General features: G+C 27.7%; 3 protein-coding genes across 6 annotated transcripts in view; 2 read left to right on the top strand and 1 right to left on the bottom strand.

Moving 5' to 3' along the window:
• The window catches only part of LOC107448487 (Succinyl-coenzyme A synthetase alpha subunit 1), a 12,961-nt gene extending 10,916 nt beyond the window's left edge, over positions 1-2,045 (top strand). Inside the window, exon 8 of the mRNA XM_016063685.3 lies at positions 1,719-2,045. Coding sequence (XP_015919171.1) covers positions 1,719-1,733 — 15 coding nt within the window. The 3' untranslated portion in view covers positions 1,734-2,045. The remainder of the gene's footprint in view (positions 1-1,718) is intronic.
• Positions 2,046-10,211: 8,166 nt separating this feature from the next.
• LOC107448489 (dual specificity protein phosphatase 3) lies at positions 10,212-17,968 on the bottom strand. 4 transcript variants are annotated; one of them, XM_016063689.3, is made up of 5 exons: positions 17,841-17,960; positions 15,239-15,302; positions 14,804-15,021; positions 14,023-14,243; positions 10,212-11,034 (listed from the first exon to the last, which is right to left on the bottom strand). In XM_016063689.3, the coding sequence occupies exons 3-5, from the start codon at positions 14,998-15,000 to the stop codon at positions 10,841-10,843; spliced, it is 612 nt and encodes a 203-aa protein (XP_015919175.1). In that variant the 5' UTR covers positions 15,001-15,021; positions 15,239-15,302; positions 17,841-17,960; the 3' UTR covers positions 10,212-10,840. The 4 variants fall into 4 exon arrangements, with proteins under 4 accessions (XP_015919175.1, XP_015919174.1, XP_042910032.1 ...); XM_043054097.2 differs by lacking the exon at positions 17,841-17,960 and adding an exon at positions 17,332-17,355 and having other exon boundaries at positions 10,648-11,034; XM_016063688.3 differs by lacking the exon at positions 15,239-15,302 and having other exon boundaries at positions 17,841-17,968.
• Positions 17,969-18,044: 76 nt separating this feature from the next.
• LOC139425914 (zinc finger protein 271-like) lies at positions 18,045-22,132 on the top strand. The gene has a single exon (XM_071182415.1). It carries the CDS (start codon positions 18,728-18,730, stop codon positions 21,773-21,775), a length of 3,048 nt encoding a protein of 1,015 aa, XP_071038516.1. The 5' UTR covers positions 18,045-18,727; the 3' UTR covers positions 21,776-22,132.
• The last annotated feature ends 4,313 nt before the right edge of the window (positions 22,133-26,445 follow it).

Raw genomic sequence — 26,445 nt, forward strand, 5'->3', positions numbered from 1 at the left:
TCCAAAATCGCGATTCATATTCACGCGATTTTAAAATCCAGTTTTGTGATTCATATTCACGCGATTTTGAAATCCAAAGTCGCGATTCATATTCATGCGATTTTATAATCCAATATCAAGATTCATATTCACACGATTTTAAAACCCAATATCGCGATTCTTGAAAGAAGTAGAAGTAAGCTTTCTCTTGAATTAGTTACTGTAAAGATGTGATATATTTTTCATTAGTAAGTAATTTAATAGTCGCGCCTTCCTATAATTGCTTAATTTTTTTTTAATATATTAGTGGTCAAAATTTTAAAATTATGGTTGACTGGTAATAAATTTAAAATGATAATCAAGCCGCAACAACCAATAATTGATTAATTTAAATAGAAAAGTGGTTGAAATTTCAAAATTATATTTAAGAACAATTTAAATTTCACTGTCTAAATGCTTCTGCCACTTTAAATATTGAATAAAAGTCTCCCGGCAGAGTTGTTTTTAAATATCTAATTGATATCACAGTATTATATCGAACATTCCCCCCTACTCCGTCTTCTGCCCGAATCTTTGCTTAATCAGACTTTGTATACCTAGCTTAAAATAAGCCTCAATGCAAAATTCAAACCTGACGTTTTTATGCGTCATGAATTTTATTCTCGACTTGATGCCAATCACCCTTGTTTTTTTTGTTGTTTTTTTTATATATATACTTAGATCACTTTCCGAAATCAAGAGAGAGCAATGGAAGTCTTATTTTTCAGTACTGCTATTATCGACTAACATTTATCATCAAAACATTTTAGTTTAAAATGTTAAATTTTAATCTATATTTAACTAAAATTTAAGTTCTTGAGAATTTTATAATAAGTCTTAAAAAGTACTTGAATTTTATTTTTATAGTAGAGCATGAACCCTGAGTATATTTTTATTATTATTTATATTATCTCTAAATTAGCTTAATTTCTGTTTGAAAAATTGTTTCAAATTTTGGATTGCTAATTTTTAATAGTGACAGATTAGTTAATGAAAAAAAGCTAAAGCGAAACAGGAAAAAAAAATTCTTAGTTCTGAAATATAATTTTAACGTTGAGAATCAGAGTTTTCTGTGTTATTGGTTACCTGTCTTATTGTACAGGAAAAAAGTGACAACAAAAGAATAAAGTCTATTCAAAACCCTCCATTAAAATGCTGGACTATAGTTAATACAGCAAAACAAACAAAAATGTGTCAAATAAAAATAAAAACAAAGGAAGTTCTCAACTTTTAGAACTTAAAAGTGTTTTAAAAAAGACGAAATTGGTTGAATAAAAATTTTTAAGTCATTAAAAATTTTTAAATTTTGCTTTTCCATTTGTCTTTCAGAGCTTAAATTAACAAGTTTGAAAACTTAAATATATGTAAACAATTTCTAATAATGTATAGTAAAAAATATGATTTAGATTATTCTTTATTAAATATATTCAAATTTCCACCAAAAAAAGCTGTAAACTTTAAGCATCAAAAATATAGTAGAAAAAATTAAAACTTCCAACATATTATTAGCTCTGCTTTTTTTTCTTTGAAATCTTTTAAAACTTAAGATGGAGCATTAAATTTTTTTAGAGAAATTTTACTGTTATAGGAGCTTTAAATGTTTCTTATATTTATAAGTGACTGATTTAAAACTATATTTTTATTCCATAATAGATATTAATTATGATAAAGCTAAAATATATATAATTCTTATTTTTCAGTATGTTAAACCTTAAGCCTGTGATAAGATCCTTGCCATGTTTATTAGCAAAATTTTCTACCCAAGTTGTCTCAAGAAACATTTGATCCTGTCACCAGTTGAAATTTCCTACTATATAAGCTCTTAAATGCCAAGAGTAAATAATCTATCGACTTAAACCTTGTCTTGGCAAGTTTTTATGTGTTAATTTTATTCAAAAATTTAATGAAATGTTTAATCCTGCATATAAATAATTTATTTACTGCTTTTTGAGAAGAAATATGAAACACTTATAGAGAACTGTTTTAAATAAAATCCAAGTATTAATAAAAACTTTTTTTTCTGAGAATTGTGTTTATTCCATTTTTAACACTGTTGTTCTGATATGCAAATGCACAGCTAATATATAATATTTTAGGAGAAGATAACTGGATTTTGAATGTGTTTCTCTTGGTTTAATCAAAAATTCTTCTGTTTTATTTATTTCAGAAAATTTTATAAAATTTCAAAAGCTACTGAAAAAAATTTTGCTATATTGTTTTTTATTCGGTTTATTACTTGCTTGAGGATTAAAATTACTTGATTGAGGCAGAAATTACTATAAGTAAATGCATTAGGCAGCCCAAAATTTTAATTATGGTCTTAGAAAATCCTTGAGAACATATTTTTCAGATCAGGAGACAAAATTTGACATTTTAAATTACTAAAGCATTCTTTAGGATTTTTTTTTTTACGAAATGTTCTACTAGGAAAAATTTTTATGCACAGAAGTAATTTTTCGTTCAATTTAAAGTAATAGAGACAAAAAATGTTATACTTAATTCCATGTCTCTTTCTGGAACTGAAACTTTTAAATGATGCCATAAATAAATAAAACTAATAATAATAGCAAAGAAAAACTTTTTTTTCAATAAAATTTTAATGGTTCATAAAAAATAACAGCTAAAACACTCAATTCAGGAAACTAAAAATATCACAAAATAAGGGAAACTATAAGAACAAAGTGAATTATAAATATACATATAGTTAAATCCCATAATAATGAATGCAAAGGAGCAAGAGTAATTGTTTCTTAATAATAAAAATTCATTATACTGATATTAGACATTTTGAAACTCATCAAAAAATATTTTCCAACCATGGAAATTAGACTTTTAAAGAATAAATATATCAATATATACCTTCAAAGTTAAAAAAATTTAAGAAAATCTTCAAAAAGAACACTAAAAACCATAGTTAAATGAAGAAAAAAAAGATAAACTGAAATACTGAATATAATCTGTTATTTTCTTTTGAATAAAAAGTCTGAAAACTTTTTTATATAAGTGAAAAATTTCTGAATTTCTAAAACAATATCAAAATGTAACTAACTGATAACTCTTAATTCGATACTTTTTCAATTTAATGTTTTCGCAGAAGTTACACACTACTCAAGATTCTTGAAAAATAAATTATATTGTTCCTCTGTTTTAAACATAAGAGTAACTTCATAAAATAATAACATTAATAAAATATTTATTGACAATACAGATTGTCCATAAAAGAATATCCCAGTTTGAATAATATACTATGTCAATTTAATTTAGACTATTTACAACAAATCATACATCAAATTGAAGGTAAATTAACTCATTTTTCTTACAAATGTTCCGAGTGTATATACCATTAGTATGGATGGTTGACTGTGTAAAGCGACGCATAGATGGCGTCAGGAGTTAAAATTTCTGATTGATTTTATGCCTAAGCTTGAAATACTATACCATACAATATTATTATTTTTATAGTGTTTACCATGTAAGACGTTCTTTCAATTTAACTGTCAACGAAACAGATGAACTTGGAAGACTCCTTAATCATGCTATAATATTACCCCAAAAATAACAAAAGCAGATATTTTACACAAATATAGCCAAATAAGAGATAACACGCAAGGGAAAACCTTAAACTTTATGTTGTGATATTAATTTTCTTAAATCTGTTTTGGGCTCACTGCCCGTTAAAATTCATAAATTACAGAAAACTTTTATAAATGACAAAATTTCAAGTAAATTTGAACAAAAATCACAATAATAAAACTTCTAAGAATATTTATCCTGTTCACACATCCCCTATCCCCTTGTAAGCAAAGGGATACACCAGAAATTTTCTAAATTTCTTCCGGTTTTAAGAAGCTTGATACTGTTACCATTTAGTCAACCATCCATATAACACTTGTCCAACTTAAGTCTAATGCTACTCATACTTAGATTAACAAGTCCAGAGTAATGGTTATAATTTCCTCTCCGTTTCTGGCAAATCATTAAGTAGTGGCGGAAAGAATAACAGTCATTGGCTCTGCAAGTGAGAAAACAAAACAGTACTCGCCTGTATGTTTAATTTAAAACTGAGTTAATCTTTAATTGTGACCTGGAAACAACCCTTTTCAACGGTTACAGTTGATACTAATATTAAAATTTATAACTGGGAGATTATCTTATTTACATACTGTATCGATTATTATTAACCTTTAATGGAGAAATCAATCGAGGGTTTCTAATGTAGCAGGATAATAACGTCTGCCATTTTTGACAAATTTTTAAAACTAAAGATTTTGATTTATAGGAGTGAGAATAATTAAATTGGTGAATTCGAAAATTTTGTAATACAAGATTTTTAAATGTATTGCTTTTATGCAAATTAGTTGAGAGTTTTCATTACAACAGGATTTGACTAAATATATGCATATATTCGCATAGTACACTGAATGGCCAACAGTAAATTGTAAAAAATACAATAAATAGAAAAATAAATAGGTTCAATAGTGGTGTAAATAAAACTGCACATAAAAATAAAATTAGGCATGTGTTTAAAACAATATATAATATTTTACAGCGTATTAGCCACAAAGTTAATATTTAAAAAAGGCATAGATCTGTTCCTTTAATCTTAGATCTATTTCCTTTTAAATTTAATATTTATTTCTTTGTATAAAAAGTTTGACTGAAAAATCATAAGTTTACAAATAGTGTAAAAAATAATTTTAAAAGAAAAAGTTTTTATCATTTATATTAATAAAGCAATAACATGTTTTAAAGAACTAATAATAAACATTCTTGTAATCAATAAGTTGTACAAAACAAAGAGTTTAAAAATGAACAACACTTTTGACTTTTCAAAAGTATATATTTTTTTTAATATGTATCTAAGAATGTTTTAATAACTATTTTCTGAAATGAAATTTGTACAAATAAAAAAATCAATCTGTTTTCCATTATCATACAAAGATTAAAATGTATTGTACAAAGACTAAATATATTTTGGCTAATTTAAAATGCAGTTTTCTTGAAATAAAACCTTTAAAAAAGATTATGTAAAATACCTTTTTTTTATCTTATAACTTTTACTGAAATAGAAAGAAGATTTTAAGTATATTACAAAAACATTTTAAATATGTGTTATCACAATAATCAGTGAAAATTACAATATGTTTCTCTCTCTCTCTATGCTTCTTAAATCTTTAGAGTTGACTAAAAACTCTTCAGAGCAGTTTATAACAATAAATTATTTAACATCTAATACTGACATTTTTTCACATTTATAGCTTTTTCAATAAAATACATCAACAAGACTGTAATGTTGTTTCCATAAACGAGGATAAATTTATGCTAACAATAAAAGTCATTATAAATGTAAGGTTTATAAAATGGGAGGTTTTATTAATAACTATGATCATGTTTCATACTGATAAATCTTTTTTATCATGCTTAAATTAAAATAACTTATGCAAATACAAATACTATTAAGCTTTAAAAGGATCGTTTTTCTTTTTAAACAATGTGCACCAAAAAATTTGCTGAGGTATCAAAATTTGTACTGACAAAGAAAACTTTTATGGACAAACATTTATGCACTACAGTACATTTCTATTAACTTGTATGAATGGAACAAGTAAATTTACAATTGTAAACTGACTTTTTGAACACCCTTTAAGTTTAACAGAGCTTGTAGTTTCATTATCAAGTCACTAGAAAAACAATTTCAATGTATTCTTTCATCCTTATCCCTCATTCCAATGCAAATTACTTTGAAAAAGGGATATTGTTGTGACTTAAAAATATTATATTATTTCAATATTCTAGCTTTTTATATTTTACAAAAGCTCAGTTCTAATAATTATTTATAAACTCTATATGAATGACTACAAAATTAAGTGTAGTAATATTTTTCATTCACTGTATTTTTATGTTAGTGTAGACTTGGTGAGAAAGAGCAGAAAATAAATTATAGCTGATGTGTACGCATCCAGATTAGCAGTTGTACATTGAATATATTTTTTCTCACCAAAGCATAACTCAGCTGTTTTGTGTTAAAAGCTCTAAAAAGTTGTATGTGTTAATTTTTTTCATCACAAAACTATAGGAACTAGATATTTATATCGAATTCACAATAAAAACTATTTACAAAATATTAGAATTCATAAAGTTATCAATAATATAGTCCACTAATTTACCAGAAAGAAAACTTAACTAGATTACTTACTAGCTATTAGAAAAGGTGATTATTACCCTAAAATTCATTATGGGATAGTGGTTTGAAGAGCCCCATATTCCAAAAAAAGTAATAAAATTTACAAAATGTGTCTTTAATGCCTTTCCTTTTTTAATTCAACAAAGAGTTTGCATTTCATATGTAACTAGAACGACAAGAAATTTAATAATATTCTATTCATTCATAAACATCAATTCTTATTTATAAATATTAGATCTGCCAGAAAGTTCTGTCCATTCTTGTTAGAATAATTTTTACCAGATATGTGCTATTCATTTGGCTCCCTTTTTTATAACCGAATATACACACTGACCGAGCCTGACCGGAAAACCTGCCATCTAAACCAAACGATCTTGAATAAAAGGATGTTGTGTATATGGTGAGCAATTCAAGGACCAATATATTTTGAGTTGTTCAAACTGAACATTAAGATAAATTCAGAGTTGCACTGTCAGAAATTGACTAACAGCAATAAAAAAAAGTCAGCGTCGTTCAATAAGAAGGAAGACATATTTCTTAATGATAATGCTAGGCATCATGCTTCTTTTGAAACTCGTCAGAAACTGGCATAGCTAGGCTTGGAAATTCTGTCACATCCATCATACTTCTCGGACCAAGCACCCTCTGGTTATTGTTAGTTTTTTTTCCTTGCAAAATTTAGAAAATATTAGACTAGCATTGATTCAATTTTTTGCCTCTAGGGGTAAGGAATTTTGTTAAAAATTAAATATATAAATTGCAATCATGCTTGCAAGAAGTATAAGTATGTTATTCAACAAAAAAAATTATTCAATGCATGAAAAATTTATTATTTTGTTTCATTCTAAAAATGGACAAATCTTTCCAGTAGACCTAATGATAGATACATCACATGTGATAGATTATTAAAGAATAGATTAAAATATAGTTAAAAAGCTTGGAGGAAGATGGTTTTTGGAGACATTTTTCTTAAAAAACTGAGATTCAACTTGTCTTATTTTAAACTTATTCAATTATACAACATAGTTAATTATTCTTAAATTCTGAGATCTTAGTTAATTATCGTTCTAAGCATATCTGGCAACAAGCAGCTGACAAGTAATCTTAAATAACTTGTCTTTTGGCAGGGAAACTAAAACACATTATGAGGTGAGACTAAAACACATTATGAGACACATATGGACATTATGAGAACAGTTAAAATTAGTATTGGAGATTTTTTTTAAACAGATTTTATTAAATGCAAGCTTAGGAACAAAAAATAATGCCTAACATAATGTTTATTTCCTATTGTCAAAGTGCTTAGGTATTATATATTGATTTAATTTTAAAACTAATTTAATCTAGTTCATGAAAATGTTGCTTAGAACTATCAACAATCAACTCATCAATTGCGCAATCAAAAAAAATTACAGTAAAATATTTTTATTATTATGTGATAGACTAGCTTTTTAAATGTCAGATGAATAAAGATGCAAAACAAAAACGGTAAATGAAATATAAAATTCTGGAAATAATTTAAATCAAATTATACTCATAATACTTGATACATTTTACCATGGTGATTTATTTATAAAAATCTTAGAAACTTAAACTTTAACTATTCAATTGCAAAGCAGTTGTCATAATATAATGAATACTTCAAATGTTGGCTATACATAAACCATTTGTACATTAGTATTAATAAAATATTTTAGAAGTAAAAACATATTTTCTAAAATAAATCTTTATCATTGGAATAAAATTTAAAACTCGAATTCAATCATTAATAATTTTATATTTGGAAACTTAGAAAATTGAATAATGAACGATTGGGAAAAGAAAGAAACTATCCATCAACATTTTAAAACACATTTAAAATGTTAAACGACTAAATCAACATTTTAAACCACACTTTAACCTTTAACTGGTCATAACAATTTCTTCAGAATTTATTAACAAGTGCAAAATAATAATACAGTGAAACCGTGCTTAATGGAATCTCCTACAAAACGGATGTATCATGTTACAGATATTTTTTTAATATCCCGTGAATCTGCTAAGAATAAACTGTTATGTGCCTTCTTTGCAAAGAGGACATTTTCGTCAGCAGAGGTGGAGAGTCATTTATGTCCTGAAATATTACCAATCTCTTTAAACTGGACAAAAAAAAATTAAATTTGAAAAAAAAAATACAATTTCAACTTTTAACTTCAAAAACAATATGCATTCCTTCATCCATTTTTTAAAGCATGTAGATTTTTTGCCTTATCCATAGCTACAAATATTGTTAAGCTATTTCACAATTAAGGAATCAATCATTCTCCTGTCCCTTTCCATTAATGTTTCAAAGAAAGAAGAGAAAATTATAGTGTACATGTGAAATATTTCCAACAGCAGCATCTTTTCATTTGGATGACACGGATTATGAGATAGACAACCATCCATCAATTTACTGATGAGACTGATCCATTTTCTTAACACAACTAGGTTAAAAAAAAAAAGGGAGAGAATAGAAATCTAGTCTATAAATTAAACATTTATTCAGGTTCTTCACAAATGATAGTGAAATAGATATTGCCACATTCTTTTTTTTCTATGCATAATGGCAGGTTTAGCTTCAATGAGGTATTGCCTTGTTTACTAGCAAGCTGTATTAACAAATTTAATTTGTTTAATTGAAAGAGTTATAGAGGATGATTTTGTAAACAATGGCAATATTGTGTGTTAAAAGAACGATTCAAATACCGATGAAATTGTTGAGATGGTTGCAAATAATGTGTAGAGTGATAATGAAGAAATAATACTCAAGTGATGCTTTTTGAAAAAGAGTCAAAAGTGGAAACGTTATATGATGTTCAGACTTGTATTGAGGAACTAAAACATTTTCATCAATCCAAAAGTGAAGAAATTGGTGCAAAAATGCTAAATGGTTTAAAAATTTACCATGAAAATATAGTAAGTCGCAGCTGCTTCAAAGCAAGTCTTTCTTTTTAACTAGATAAATATACAATAAAGACATGTTTATACATCATAATTCTACATCTATTAAACATTCTAGATAACCCACTTTTGGTGACCGACTTTCTCCGGGTCATGAATTTCATGGACATTGTTTAGCCCTGCTAATTTTGGGGATAAGGAACAAGAAGAAGACATCTATTATTTTTGTACTATAAATATTATAATTTTGTAAGTTTAAATAAATATTAATGTAAATAATTATTTTATTTTATTATTTTAATATCATTGGACTTATTCTAAAGACCATTTATAATTTTAGTCTTCGTTATTGGTGCACCTTCCCATAAAAAGACCACTCTCATTAACGCCCAATTATTTCGATCCCAAGAATGTCTGCTTAACCAAGGTTTCACTGTATTTACATTCAAGTTAATTTATTGCTAATATTTTAATCTATAATTTACAATTGAATAAATTATTACACAATAAATTTTAAATCGGTAAATGTTTGCACGCATAAGATTTGCATTTAACACAAATTAATTTTGATAATTATAACTTATATAATAAAATTTTAATTAACAAAATATATTATACACAGTATGACCAAAAGTCATATCCACTTTTTTAACTTTTGAATGGCAACAGCTAGTTATAGAAATAATGTCTAAGTATAGTAAAGTGACTATATGCTAGAAAGGGAGACTACTTTCAAGAGCAAGCTGGTGAAAATTGCTGAATTAGCATTTTTGCCTCAAAAATAATACAAGCAAATTACAAAAAATATGAATTACAATGTTGCAGATCATAATCAATTTAGATTGATTCACAGCCTTATGGAAATGTAATGCTAACAAAAGAATACTTATAAGCTTTTTCATACTTTGGTAAAGAATAAAGGATCTTACTGGGGGGGGGGGGAGAATACGAACTATTTATCATAAAATATTTTTTTCCAATGTTCAAACTTTTTTAAAGTTAGCACATTAAAAATAAAGGCATATTGTGGTAACTTTTTTCCAGATCATTTTGTCATTGCATAAAGAATAAAATCATGACCAAATAATTTCTTTTTTAGCATCAGTCTCTACAAAGATGTCGATTTGCACTAAATTCATGAAAATCTAAATCTAAGTAATTAACTTTGTTTAACATTTAGTACAGCTTTCAAAAGAAACACTAACTGTGCAGCAGTTTTTAATTAGGTAGTTCTATAATCAGTCTTATCTTATAATGCATAGCCAAGTTACTATACATAGGAACTACGTTTATATAGGGTTACAGTCATTTGAAAGTTAAGAGAATGGATAAAAACTTTAGTGGAACAAGAGCGAAATGAGGAAGCAGTTCTCTAAATTATAGTATATAAGTCTACATTGTAGTACATTGCATGTGTTAAAATAGTTTACATACCAGTTAAGGTATAGTTAAAATCAATAAAAATCTCAGCTATTATTATTATAAAACTTCCCATGACATCACATTACACTGAATTATGAAATGTTGGGATATAGTAAAATTTTTGTACTTGTAATTACGTTCATAGCACGAAAATTATGATTTCGGTAAAAAAATACAATTATTTTCTTTAAGGCATCTGCAAACATCAGTATATTGCTAAACATACTTAAATATAAGATACATGCATTTGACAATTGAAAGCAAATGGTAATACACACTATAAACTACATGTTTTTATTTCTTCTCCAAACCTTTAGCTTCGAGTTGCAATAGCTGAACTAAAAATCCATCATTTGGCCTCACTTCTCTTCGCTTACGAATAGTTGTCAAAGCCTCTTTTGCGGTCATATTTTTCTTAAGAATAAGATAAGCAGCTACAAATGATACAGACCTTGACATTCCCATTAAACAATGAACAAGAACTTTCCCTGAAATATAAATTTTTAAAAAAAAATAATATAAAAAATAATATACGAAAAATTTTGGATAAAATATTTCAGTGATTAATTACATAATGTGCACAAATCATCATCACTTATAAAAATATAAATTAAAAAATATTACTGTAATACTGTAGGTAAAATGAAGAGCTATTCTAGAAGAATTCTGTTTTATTTTTTATGCATTCAAAGTTTATCTGTTGATTTAAAACTATGCTTAAATCCACATTCCGTGGCCATTTTATTGTAATCAACTACGTTCCTTTTTTCTTTAACTTTTTGCCCGTGGCTGGTACAACAACTGGACCATAATACAAAGATGTAATTGAAAAAGACAACATGACTGCTTCACAATAGATGTCAAGATAAAAATCTAGACAACTATTTTCATTCCATAGCTCATACAATGAACGCTAATATAAATTTTCTAAAAACTGATGGAAAAAAATTTTGTAAAAAAATATATTATTCAATATGCAGCTTATCATAAAAAATTACCAAGCATATAAAAATTTCAACTTTGAAATTTTTGTTGCCTATGTCAATTTTTCTATTGCGTAACAGAATAATAAGCTTTGGCTTCAAAAGCACAATATGCAAAAAGGTAATAGAGCCTTGATTCATTTAGGCATGGATTTTATAAGATTATTATAGGAAGTATATGGCATGTTCATTACATTTTCCAATAGTGAGACTGATAAAATATAGAATATGATAAAATATAGCTTTTCTAACTTATTACTCAAGTGTTCACAAGGATTGAGGTCTGAGCATTGTGAGGGTCAATGCAATAAAGAGACAAACGCAACATCCAATTCTTTACAATAGCAGCAGCATAACAAGACAAATTATCCTCTTGAAGGTAACTTTTGCAATTGAGATCATCAGAATTCTTGGTCAACAATGTTTAGGTATGCCTTATTTAAACTAACATGGATCAAAAATTTAAAGTTCAGCTTAACTAGCCCTCTAGCTGCAGCACTGGGTTCTAATAGTTTATTTGTAATTCTATTATTTCTATTATTGTAATTTATTTCTAATAGTTTATTTGTTGAAAACTTTCAGATGGTCATGATCAAGCGTATAAAATCTATTATCCATCATATAGAATAAAAGCTATTAAATAAACAAAACAAAAATAGCTACACTGCATGTAAAATCTATTCGAGAAAAATTTATTTTACCTTAGCTCCAATGTTAATGAAAAAATTAAAAATTCAAGGCAGAAGACTATGTTTATACTATTTTAGAACTTGCAGCTCTAAATCCATTAGGACACACCATTACTAGAAACTCGTATTATAATACAAATCTATTTTCCATCACACGAAAGGATAAAAAAATCTAAAAAAATAGCTAACTTTAAGAGAAACTATCCTAGAAAAATTAGTTTTTATAAACTCTTACGTGAATAAAAAAATGTAAAATTAAAATAGACAAATTAATATAAGCCTATCTTTCTTCTTGAGTTAGAATGAATCTGAGGTAAATTGAAACTATTTTTTAAAAAAGAAAAGAAAAGGCCTATTTTAAAACAGTAATCTTAACTCTGAAGACCAGTGTTATTAAACAAATTTCATTTGGTAGACTAATTTCATTCCTCCATAAAATTTTGAGGAGTGAAATTTAAAATATTTCAGGCAGTTGAATAAGATTTTGAAATAATAATGGAGGACCATTGTTGCCCAGAAGAGGGCATGCAACTCTCTTCCAAAGAAAGACTTGGTGTAGCCTGGGCTGTTGTTCTACTGATGCTGAAAGCCAAGTTAATGGATATTTTAAGTATTACAAATTATAGTTGTATAAATTACATCATAAATTAGGATATATGATGAATTTTTAAAATAGTTTTCAAATGGTTAATTATCTATTTCTAAAAGAGATATGCAAGAATTTAGATTTTATGTAAAACACAGTTAAACTTTTGTAAATATATTGATAATCTAAGAAAAGGCAGACTTTACATGAGATGGATTGACACGCTAGAAAAAGATTTTAAAATAATAGGCATAAATAGATTAAGAAACCTAGAGTCCGAAAGAACCAACTGAGATGATCTGATGACAGTACAAAACTGTAATGTTGGGAAATAAGACGACTTCGACTCATTTACAGATAAAAGTTTTTAGACTCAGACTCATAATAAAATTTTCAAAATTTTTTCATTACTTTTGAACAAACGTTTAGCACAATCATTTAGCATAAAAAATGCAAAATTTAATTATTAATTGTGATAAAAAGGCTTTACTAACTAATTTCCTTGCTTAAGCATCAAAGACCTAATAGCGAGATTGCAAATTTTGGCTTTAAGTAATTCTATGGATCTCAACCTCACATAAACTCGAAATAAAATACTTGGCGCTCAGGTGGGCTCAGACCTCCAAAAGTGAGCTCGAACTTATCTCTACTGGGGAAAAAGAATAGCAGAATTAATGCTTAAACATTTTAATCTTTTACAAAAAAGATAGAATTTTATAGACTATCACAGCATATGCACTACAATTGCTTTATTTAGACAAAAAAATTAGTTACATTTATCATAGTCATTTGTTGCATTTTTTACACCAAATCAATACAGCAAACTAAATTTAAGATTAACAAACACAAGCAGTTCACATTTTTTTTCGAAATTCTTTCTCTCTTTTTGGGTGATATCTTTGAAATCAGATTAGCTAAATCTATTTAATCCACTTATATGTAAGTGAATACACTCTCAAATAAGCATACTATATATAAAAAAAAACAAGAAAAGTTCTTTTAAACAAACCAGAAAGTTGCAAAAAATTTTTAACTATACATTCAGAACAGCAAGTAATTTGCTAAGGTCCTTTATTAAAACATTAAAAAGCATAATCAACTCAAATGCAGGGTAATAAAAAATATAATAACATGATCTAGAGCGTAAACATTTATTTTAATAAAACTACATAATAACACAGTTAAATAATAACTAGAGTAATTCAGAAAAAACCTTACCATTTTTCACACCATCTTCGATGAAGTTGACACCCTCTTCAAAGTGATCGATAATTCTTGTTCTAGTAGCATCAATTAAATTATAACCCAAATATTTGATTTTACAATCAGCATAAAAATCAGCACCCGTAAGCACTTGTCCAAAACCATTGCCTTCAGCAGTATTTAAAACATGAGTGATGCCAACTGCAGCTAAAAAATCCTTTTTTCTCGCTGTCCCCCTAAAATAATTTAATAGGAACATCAGACATCAATAAAAAATTATTTGACTCTTATTATTTTTAAGGATATTTCCATATCGGTTCCTGCTCATGCCAACTGCAATTGTGAAATTTCCATTGCCCAATTACAGCACTTACGTACAATGTATTTTTTTAAAAACAAAAAACACTAAAGTGACTTTTCTCAAAGTGGTTACCTTTTAATTCATTTTGTTCCTTTTTTCTTTTTTAATTTTTTAAGTTTCTTGCAAGTCACTGCAGATTAGTCTCCAAAACTTTGCAAATATTTTGGTGCAGGTATCAATATGGAAATCTTCTCTTTTTTTTTTTTTTCAATACAATTTTTACACATACAATCAAGTATGGTTATTTAAGCAAATTCAATTAAAAATTTAAATAAAAAGTACCAATATAAATAATAATTTTGTTTAAAAAGTGAAAATTATTAATAATAATTTTACTTAGAATTATTTTCTTATTTACTGAAAATTAAGGTGCACTTAATGATACCTATAATAGACTCAAATTTAAATAATAATATTAATTAAAACTATACTAACTCATCACCAACAAAAATACCAGGATAAACTTCATCACAATCAACACCACATAATAGTGCTTTTGTAAGCTCAACATGAGGAGTTTCAATAAAACGAGGTATCCAAGTATGACCAATCAGGCTTCTCGTTGGAGGATGTACATCATGAAACACTTGCATTACATCCTTTAAAGGTTGAAGAGGTGATGGTGCAGCCATTTTAATAAGTCGATGATAAACCTACGTAAAAAAAATTTTTTTATTATTAATAAAATTGTAGGAAAATTATGATTAAATTATTCATATAAAAAATTATGCAAGTCTTTAGAAAAACTTTTCTTAAACTAACAAAATGTAATCCATGCTACCAAATTAAACTATACTTTCATGATACCATTTCATTATTCGAAAATTGAGAAGGCATTTATTACAAATTTTTTTCCCACATCACACCAACCTGTTATGAGCCAATGAAAAATTTCCTTCCACGAGTCTTCCTCCCACCCTATAAATCAGGCTACCTGAAATTATAATAATAATTCAATAAACCTGAAATTATAAGAATAAATCATTTTTCTCTCATTTTATAATAATGAAGGGAAAATGATTTACAGCCCCTACAAAAGTATGTAATGCTGAATTAGAGAATTTCTGACAACCAATTAATGTATACAACAAAATATTAAAAAAAAGAGCTCAGTTCATTGCTAAAAATCAAAACAACAAAATAGATTTCAAAACAATAAAAAATAAAACTTTTAATTACACATTGATGGAAAAACAACTTTATAAAACAGACTAGGAGATTAAAAAAAAAAAATCTTACGAAAACATGAAACAGTTTTCATAAGCAAGTACAGTAGAGCGCCGATTATACAAACTGCTCGGGACCGAACGTGGTTCGGATAATTGGAAAGTTGTTTAAAATCTAAATGATTATTATTTATGCTCTAACTTCCCTTCGCACTTTTTCCAGGCTTAGTACTATCTAAAATAACTCTGGCGTGTTTAAAAGTTGTTGTTTTTTTTTTTTCATTTTCAAATATTTTTAGTTTATTTTTTTTAACTCTTTTTTCTGAATTTTTTTAAATCATATTTCAGCTTTTTATAATTTTTTTGTGAATTACTGATTTTACCACATTTTTCTTCATTTTCCATTTCAAAAGAAATCCAGCAAAGACTATTGTTTCAAAGAAGATGCTCTTTTTTGAGCAGCCATATTCCTTATTCTTTTTAAATAAATCAACTGAACTTGATCAACATCATTTTAATTGTCTAGCCAATTCATTGCAGTATCTAATGAATTGCATGCTTCTATATGAGAAGGTCCACTTGAACTTGAACACCTACTTCTTCCTCTTCGTCTGTGGAGTTCCGATTGGAAGATAATTTTCCGTTGAAGAGGGCTAAAGGGGTATGTAGGTTTAACTGTATAACAATACATGTATGTATAGCTATAGTAAGAAAACTGGTAAAAAAGGTTGTAAATTAAATATGGTCTTCAGGTGTAGTGGATATTACTTATTCCTCTAAATCTAGAAAAATTGTCAATAAGTTAAGCATTCTAAACTTTAAAAAAAAAAAAAAAACGAATTCGGACATAGTTCGGATAATTGGACGTTCCGATAATAAGGGTTCGGATAATTGGCGCTCTACTGTAGTAAGTATTTAAAATTTATTTGCCAATCAGTTTTTAAATTTGGAAAAATGTTTTACAAAAATATGCTGTTTGTTTAGCAGTGAATCTGAGTTATACGCTTCAAGTTAGTCTCCTTTAGAGAATTTTTTCTTTTTTTTTTAAGTTTCTCATGGACAGCAGATATTATTTTGGGGGGAGATTTTCGTTTCGTGATTCACGGCAGAATTATCTCTTAGTCTTGGAAACTTCTGTGCAGTGGCCTGCGAGAAACTAAAAAAAACATTACAGAAAGGGACGAACTCAAAAGGTATAACTCGTAGTCATCCCCGGGCAAACATCTATATATTTTTTATTTTAAAATTCGCAAGTTTAAAATCTATTTGGCACCTTGTTGACTGTAGTTGGCACGACAGATCACAATACAGAAATATCTCCTATTTTGGAGTAGGTACCCATAGTGTTATCTGCCCAGTATGTACAAACCCCAGGCAAGAAATAAAACAGAGAAAATGTTAGCACTAAAAAGTTTTAATCCCAGTTTTTAGCGATGTTTTAAATTATTACAAAACTCATTTTCCAATGTTACTTAATTAGAAAATAGTGTGTTACAGAAAAACATACATAAAATTTATCCTAGAGTCATAACACGTAAAGAAGAAATTAGAAACATTCCGTGTTGCGCAACTAAAATAGAAAAATAACAAGACAACAAATTGAAAATTTAAGATATTGTGTCTTAAAAACATTACATGATTATAACATAAAATATTTCATTTATCTAAAAAATAACAATTCTAGGTGTGAAGATAAAGGAGATGTGTCCATTTTGGCATTTAATCACACCAAATGAAGTTGATGGGTTACTTAACATCAAATAAATTAAATTTAAAAAAAATAAAAAAGAGTTTTACCTTTTAAACTTTTTAGGTTCAGTGATAGCATTCTATTTTTTTAGTTTCTCATTATAATCACATGGAAATTGCCAAAACTCACCGATTACTTAGGGGCAGACACCGAAGTTATTTAAGGTATTCCTAAGTTTGCTCGATTCATTTTCTTGCACGTCACTGTCCGATGTATTACCTAAACTAGGAGACCATTTGGCACAGGTATTGCAATGGAAATGAGATGTTATGCAAGCCTCTTGCATTCTCAATGTCTTTAAATAAAAGTGTTAATAGCAAAATTATTACGGAAACAATATGGAGCATTCGATATTCTAGGATAACATACAGTTAAACCATAACAACATCGAAAATAGCGACATATAAATTAATTTACATTTTATTTAGTATCTTGAGTATTTGTATTAATGACATAAGCGAATTTCAGGAAAAAAAATCTTAATTTCTTTAGATTAATCCTCCATCCTGAATATAAACCTTATTTTTTGAAACAAACAAACCATAATAAACGTAACCTTTTTCATTTGATTCCTTTTCTTCAAAGAGATTTCTTTCTGAAGTAAATGCGAAGTTTCGTTCTCTAATGTTTTGTTTTGCAGGATTCTCTTTCGTGAAATTAAATTGATAGATTGATGATAAATTAAATACGGTTACAACCAAGGGCTTACTGAATTTGCATCAAAAGCAAATTTAAATGATTTATCAGTTTTTCTATAACTGTAACTGTACTACTGCGAGTACTGTTTTTGTTTACATTTTTCTAGCAGTAAACTTCTGTAGTTGTATTAAATCTCTCAATTTTTGGAGTTTTATCATATCTTTTTTTCAATGAAAGTCTTCTTACCTTTTATTAAAAGTAAGGTTTTAATGTTTGGAAAGTAAGAAGGAAATATTTAATGGTTTAAAAGCAATCTCATCGCTTAAACTTTACAGAAGTAGTTGAAAATGAATCTAGGTAATGCTAGTATTTTAAATACTCTTCACATAACATAAGGTTAAAAAATAAATTGAAAGGCTGTTAATTGCATAGAATATACAAAGACAAAAAAAATTAAACAAGATTTGAATATCGTCACTTTTGCGATACCTGAAGTTATGTTAATAAATCTAATATAAAAACATTTCATTTAATTTCCCTATTTATGTAAATATATTGTTTTGAATCAGTCTTAAAGTTTTAGAATAAAAAGCAATTTATATGTTCATTTTTTCAATATTTTTTTCTGATAAACATTTGTAATATGTGCAAAAAGTAATTACCTCAAACATTAATTGGAAGCATCATGTTTCGGTACTCCTGGTTAAACAAACATTCTGATAGAATTTGTGTAACATAACATTTTCTTGCTGATTTTGTTTACAAAAAAATAAGTTGGCACATTTCCAAAGAATAGCAAACGTGATGCAATCAATTGTAGATGCTATTGAACCAAAACTTGTTGAAAACAATCTTGAATCTTCTCTCAAAGTTCATAATTCTGACTCGTTCTCAACTGGGACAATGGATATTGAGTTTGTTATTGAAAGTAGTTTGCCTAGCATTCATGAATTAGCACAACATAGTGATCTGTACCAAGAACAAATAATTACTCCAAATCTATTTGGCCCTAATAATGACAAGGATTTGTTACAAAATAGTTTTTATGACAAAGAGGTCTATAAGGATCTCCCTCAAATTAAAAGTCTGATGGATGAATACTCTATGGAATATGTTTCTTATATTAATAACAGTGATATGATTGATTATCTTCCTACAGATGTAATTGATTATCAGCCTACTGACATCCTGAACATGAATAAAGTTAATGAATGTGACTTAAATACTTGCCTTGAAATTATCCTTGATAAAGCTGAAAAATCTAGTGTCAATAGCATTGAAATTGCACCAGAGTGTGACATCTCCCCACCTACTAATAAAGAGAAATCTGTTAATGTTAAGAATGATTTAATTTGTATGAATAAGAATTTTGCTCAAAAATTAGAGGACAATATCTTCAGTAAAAGTCAATCCAACAATGGGGTAAATAAAAGTATTATTAAAGTTAGCTCACATTCTTGTAATTCAATATCAAACGAAACAAATTTAGTAAATTTGAAAAAAAGTAAATTTGATCAGGATATAACCATTAATCAGAAGTGTGATAACAATTTAACTGAAGGAACTGGGGAGTTAATTAACTGTGATATTAATAATGTTAATGAAATAGATTTTAAGATTAACCTGGCATCAAAGGAGACAAATTCACTGCATTTTATCACAAATATAAATACAAATAATTCACCTGAAGGAACTAATGACATGCAAGCAAATAAAAATATTGCTTACGAAATTATCTCCCAAATTAATAATCCATCCCTAAAAGATATCGACTCTTTAAATGTTGAAAGTAATGTAAAAAATGAAAATGTGAGGATACCAATGATCATATTAAACGATAAATCTTTTGCAATTACTATTAAACAATTTCCAAGTTTAGTTCTTATGGGTAATAATGTTTCTAACCTTAAAGTTCCAAGCAATCATATTAAAAAGAGAAAAAGCAAATATTTAAAAAAAGACTTGATAATTGCAAATAAAAAAATTCATTCTTGTCCTGTTTGTAATTCAATATTTTCCAGAAGATCAGCTTTAAAAAATCACTTACTGCTTCATGAAAGCGTTAAATCGTTTTCTTGTAATGTGTGCCTCAAATCTTTTGCTAAAAAATCTACACTTTCTGAGCATTGTATTATCCATGAACCAAAACGTCATTTTATTTGTGATGTGTGTCACAAAACATTTGTTAGAAAGAATGATCTTGATAAGCATGCTTATATTCACTCAAAAATAAAACCATTTATTTGTCAATTTTGCAACAAAGGGTTCACTCGCCAAATTCAACTTCAGAAGCATCACCGTTTTCATCATCCTGGAAAACGATTACCCATACTCACTGGTGGTAAGCCGATATTAAAAGATGTTGCAATAAAATCTAATAAAACAGTTGATGGTTTGCAAGTGCTTGCTTCTGAATTGCAAACACAAACCAGTTTATCATCCAAAAGTTTGTATGAACTTGGTGATGCGGTTGAAGCCAATAGTGGGGATAAATGTCTAGCTTTAAATGATCATCTTATAAATGCACCAGCAACAGTTGCTGTCCGTGCCATTTCTCAGACATCAGTGTTTCCTGCTAACGAGGAATTAGAATTTGTACCAGAAAATCATATTGAAAAAGGTGAAGGGGCCAATGATCTTTTTACTACCAAAAATACCAATTTTTCTAAAATTCCTAGTCACTCTGACATTCTGGTACTTGAATGTATAAAATCCAACGGCCCTATATTAGAAAATGCAGAAGATTTTGTTTGTAGCTCTGACAAAGTCATAGAATCTGGGATTTGTGAATCAAATAAGTTTGTTGATCCATCTTCTCGTGTTTCAGCTTCTTTAGAAATGAATCAAGACAAACTTACCAAAAGTATTGCTGATTACATTTGTAATATTTGCCATAAAACATATGCTTCAAAATCTAGTCTTAATGCTCACATTTCTTTACATGCTAATATGAAACCTTATATATGTGAAATATGCTATGCAACTTTTGCAAAAAAATGTACTTTAGTGTTACATTCTTTAATACATAGTGGAGAACATCCTCATTTATGCAGCATATGTGAAAAAAAATTTAAGCGGAAACATGATCTTAAAAAACATATCTTGATACACACTGGGGAAAGACCTTATGTGTGTGACTTCTGTAATGCTAGGTTCAACCATCAAAATAATTTGAAAAGACATAAAAGGATACACACAGGGGAAAAACTGTATGTGTGTAACATCTGTCGAAAATCATTTGCAGATGCTAGCACACTTTCAACACATACTAGGCAACATGTTAAAGATGCCGAATTAACCAATAATGTGAATAAACAACTGAAGTTGATAAAGGAAAAGCTTCACACGTGTGATGTGTGTAATACTGGCTTTTCTCGGAAAGATAGATTACTTCGACATAAAAAAACTCATGATGCAAAAGAGGTACATAACTGCTCTGTATGCAATTATACTTTTAAGAGTAAGGAACAACTACATTCACATTTGTTGATTCATGTTGATGTATCGCTAGATGACATAGCTGACAGTGATAATATATGTGATGATTTGGATCTAACCAAATTAGAACCAACTGTTCAAAATATCAACAAAACTTTTTCATGTGATTTATGTGTAAAAATGTTCTCTTCTAAAAAGGCATTAAGAGTTCATCGCATGATACATACTGGTGAGCGACCATATGCCTGCCAAATATGTCAGAAACGTTTTACACAAAGTATTACATTAAAACGCCATAAGGTGGTTCACACAGGAGAAAGACCATACACATGTAATATGTGTAATAAGAGCTTTACTAGAAAAACTTCGCTTCGTAAACATATCATCATTCATTCACAGAAAAACCTGTGTTAAACATTTAAAAGTCCTCTTGTAGGAAATGAAATATTATAGAATTTAAAATAATTCAAACATAATTTTTTTTAATTCATCGTTTAAATGCCGAATTAAGAATCCAAATAACCTGAAATGTGATAACTTCACTACCAAAGATAAAGATATCTAAAGATAATAAAATTTTTAAAAAATGTGTGAAGAAAATTTTAAGTGTGCTTTTCAACATTCCTTTTTGGAACATTTGCCTTTGGTGGAAGTTTTCTTTGCGGATGGTGGTTACAATTGCTTTAACTGTGCTTCACTATGTATTTTTTGCCAGAATAAAATGGTATCCACTTAGAAGCACAAAAGATTGTGAAATATCAATTTCAAAAATGTATTAATTGTTTACACTTTTAGTTAAGCTTAAAATGATTATTTAACATTGAGATATTCTTCATTGAGTAGTTTTTAATATATATCAATAGGAGCACAATTTATGAGTTTAGTACATTTTTACAAAATTGTGTCAAGCTTTTCCGATTCTTTTAGCTCATCAAATTTCACTTTCTCGCTTGACTTTAGGGCAAGCCTTTTGTTTTTGTTTTTTTATTTGCACTTGTTCCTGGAATTTAATTTTTCACTTCTAATATTGCTTATAAAAACGATAACCATAATTTCATTGACATAGATTGGAATAATAGGCTCTAAAATATTTTAATCTATTTTTCCTTATTAATTTGTTTCTTATCAATCTTTTAGTTTCTCAAGCTCTGATTGAAAAATCTCTAAATCTTTTAATTTTGAACCAGAAAGCATTTCTAGAAGGACTTCTTATATTGTTATGTATGTCCCAGACATAGTACTAAAAGCAAACAAAATTTGTTTTTGCTATTATTTAACTCATTCAATAACAACAAATGCAATCTTTGAAATAATATAAATTGCAAGAATTAGGAAGGAAAAACTATCAATAGCAAGAATCTATTAGGCACATATTGAAAAAAAAAACCTTTGATGTTAAATTTCAACTCTATTATTGTGAAATAACACTAAAAAAAAAAATAACACCCCCTGAAAACCACAACCTTATCAAATAGCATTTATTTTCCAATAAAAAGAATTTCAACAAAAGAGAAAAATACTGATAATAAATTAATGCATGCCTTGCAATAGTGATAACCACTGCCACTATTATTAGCCAGCTGCAAATTCAAGAGAGGTAGAGCACAAACACATTTATATATCACTTTCCATTTCAAAATCATTTTTCCTGAATAAATGTCATAATAGGAATTGAAGAGCATGTGTTAATGTGTTCAAGGTAAAAAAATTGAAAAAGTTTTTTTTTTTTTTTTTTTCTAGCAATATGCTTAAATTTTGGAATATAATGCAGAGATTTGGCATAACATTAAGCAATATTAATGGTATTTCATGCACTATGATTTTGATGTAATATTACGTTCTGGGTTAGTTCTTCAATTTCCTCTTGTTTTTGACACATCCTTTTGTTCTCTATGCCTTGTCTGTTGCCCGAAGAGTAACTCTGAATTCTTGCAAAGAGAATAAAAAGGAAATGGCAAAACAAGTAAAGGACTAATAATAGCATGTTTTTGAGCAATACTTTACTTTAGTGTTGTGTGTGTTACTTCTGTGTATACTTTTATATGTGTTTTGTAACCTATATTGTTTTTTATAAGAGTTTTTTCTCTTTCCTGTTGAGCAGCAAATAATTTTTATTTATGTTGTACAATACATTTTATACAAAGTAAGACAAATACTTATTATTTGTTATTATTTAATTGATTTTACTAAGATTTTTTTTAATGTTTAAATGCCTAACTTAAAAATGTTTTTATTTATTTTTTCATATTAAATAAAAATGCTGCTATAAAGTATTTACAACCTGCATCACTTCCTCTGTAAGTGATAAAATTTGACTGTGATTTTTTTTAACCGTTAATTTAAAACTATATTACATGTAAGAGCTATTTTTATTTTCATATGTTGGTAGATATCAGTTCTCTCTGATATTTACCACCATTCCTTATTTCTATCATTGTAGATTTTATCCTGATTTTTTACATTTATTTTTAAATTTTTCCTCTTTTTTTTTTACATCAAGTTTTTACTTTTTTGTGCCTCTTGGCCTTTGGTCAGATTAAGTCATTTCTGGTTAGATTTTTGTCCTTAAAATGGGCCAAAATATTTTTAATTAATTTGTTTTAATTTTAGTTTTAATTTTATTCATTTGTTCTATTTATTTTATTCTTAATTTTATTCAATTGTCATATTTAATTTATAATCTCATTGATCTGTTCTATTTATTTTATTTTTATATTTCTGTGATTCCCTATCTCAGTGAAAAAGATACAAAACATTTAACAATTTAAAGGGGAAACAGTTTGAATTACTTATATAATTGTTTAATAACTAGATATTAAAAATAGGTATTTTTGATTTTTTCTGGAGATACTCTACTCTAATGCTCCAAAAAAAAAATTATTGTCTTTTAGATGAAAAAAAAGGGGGTAAAGTTTATTACAACAATTGATTGCCAAATAGTGTATATGTGAGCATGAATTATGTTACAAAAATTTATTTATTGCAATTATGATTGCAAAATAGTGTATATGTCACCATGAAAGACCAAAATTAATGAATGGTGTCATATTTGTTAAATATCATTTAATCACTAATTTTTATATCTGTAATATTTTCAATATAGTATACATTTTCCATAATTTTGTATGTGATTTTAACTCATTCCGTACTAGTGATAGTATAGTTAACATTAATCAATGTTAATGTCATTTAAAGTTTTTAAACTGTTCTTGAAAAGTATCGGGAAAAGTTGCCAAATATTATATACATCCCTATACCTGCAATCTTTTTTTGCCTAATAACTCGGCATGGTGAAATTTCATGAAATACGAGGTTTGTTAATAAAGTAGTTGCAATCTAGTTCTGAATGATGCATAAGATCTGACATGTCCAAAAAAAAACATATGATAGCAGTCTGATGATGCTGATATAACTTTTAACATGTGGAAATTTAAAGAAATGATATAATGAAGTGTATAACTGAAGTGCTGTGCTCCTTTGAAGTTACAGTTTTATTTCTACCTTTCTAAATTATGTTTACAAAAGATGATCAACCTTTGTGCATAACATTTGGGGTTGAACTAAGAAAACGACTAAACTGCATCTAAATGTTATCCTGGATTGAACAATGGATCAAAGTAATTTGACCAAGTCAGAATGAGACTGTGGATTCGTATCACATAGGCTACCTCTTCCTCAACATGAAATTAGCAATGCTCCTGAAGGAATTAGCTCCTCTTCCTCTGCATAAGTTGACTACCTACAGAATGCCATATAGAAAGAGTTACTACATCCTGATTTATATCTCAATGAAAAAAATTATCCCACTAATTGGAATCCATTCACCACCTGTGGAAATTACTTTGGCTGGTATCTTCTTTGGCAGATGTCTTCTGTACTCTCCCCACTGAATTAAAAGAACCCCTCTGAGATTTTTGTGTTTGCAAGCTCATGTACCAAAGTGTTATCTGTGCTCTGAATTTAACTGCTCACACTGTAGTAGGATAGGGACGCTATTCACTGCCATCAATACTTACTTGCCAAGGATATCCTACTGCTTTCCCACATTTTCCTGAAGGTACTAAACTTTAGTGATTGAAAAGGTACTAAACTTTGGTGATTTTGCTTCAAGTTCATTTACAAGCTTTCCATCTATGTTGCCTTTAATTTATTTACAACCTTCGTATTTACTCCTAAATAATCATCTTCACTTCTTTGTAGAGTAAATTTCCATTTCTGGAAAATATAATATTAATGATTTTCGAAATCGGGAATATCAATTAGGAATAGAGAACTTTTTTTCGAAATCGCTACTTTAAAATTTTAAAATTGTATTGAAAGAAAAGCAAAAGTTATTAAAGACAAACTCTAATTTAGGTGTTAAGAATTATTCGAAAAAATTGATGAAATCTTAATCGAAGCGTCGTGACTATTTGAAAAGTAATTAGTATTGTATTGGGTGACTTTTCCTGACATATTTGCGGATAAAATGTTTAAACTTCATGTTGATACTCTGATGTTCTTTAGAAAACCAACGTATTTCAATTATTGTATTTATCAAATAATTGGTGAAGTATAAGCATCTTGTTATGTGTGGAAATTTTACATTTTTATGTCAAAGTTGCACATTATTTATTTTTAATTAGTAATGTAATATTTTAATATTTGTGTCTTGTTTGCATTTCTGTGATAAAATTGGTGTTGAAATAAAAGTTTTTGCTGTGAACGGATTTTATTGTTTTAATTATGTAACAAAGTGTAATTACATTATAAAAGCAAAACAATCCTTCCTGTAGTGTTGGTTACCGCTAGTCTTATATGGAAAACATAAAATCCTATCACCAATGTTATCCCATAAGCCAGCTTTCATCGGATTGGACAACATTTGTAATAATTATTTAACGTTTAAAAAGATATTTTACACATTTTTGCAAAGCAGTTGCCTGATTAAAAGTATAGCTAGACGATCACGATTTTGAATAACAAAGAACGGGAAAATACTTGTCTCTTAAGTCTTTGATAGTTTTATGGCATTATGAAGATTAGGGATGTTCTTATTTTTCAACGTTTTAAAAGTTTTGCTCTCACACCCTTATCTTGTTTCA

Source organism: Parasteatoda tepidariorum, chromosome 6 (genome assembly GCF_043381705.1).
Source record: "Parasteatoda tepidariorum isolate YZ-2023 chromosome 6, CAS_Ptep_4.0, whole genome shotgun sequence".
Classification (NCBI taxonomy): Eukaryota; Metazoa; Arthropoda; class Arachnida; order Araneae; family Theridiidae; genus Parasteatoda; species Parasteatoda tepidariorum.

What these genes read in the sequence shown, in the direction of transcription:
- LOC107448489 (XM_016063688.3), bottom strand. An exon ending in GGTATTTTTGTTGGTGATGA is followed by an intron (nt 14,244 to 14,803) that starts GTTAGTATAGTT and finishes AAATTATTTTAG; the next exon opens with GGGGACAGCGAGAAAAAAGG. An exon ending in CGAAGATGGTGTGAAAAATG is followed by an intron (nt 11,035 to 14,022) that starts GTAAGGTTTTTT and finishes TTTATATTTCAG; the next exon opens with GGAAAGTTCTTGTTCATTGT.
- LOC139425914 (XM_071182415.1), top strand. Translation starts at nt 18,728, where the DNA reads ATGCAATCAATTGTAGATGCTATTGAACCAAAACTTGTTGAAAACAAT.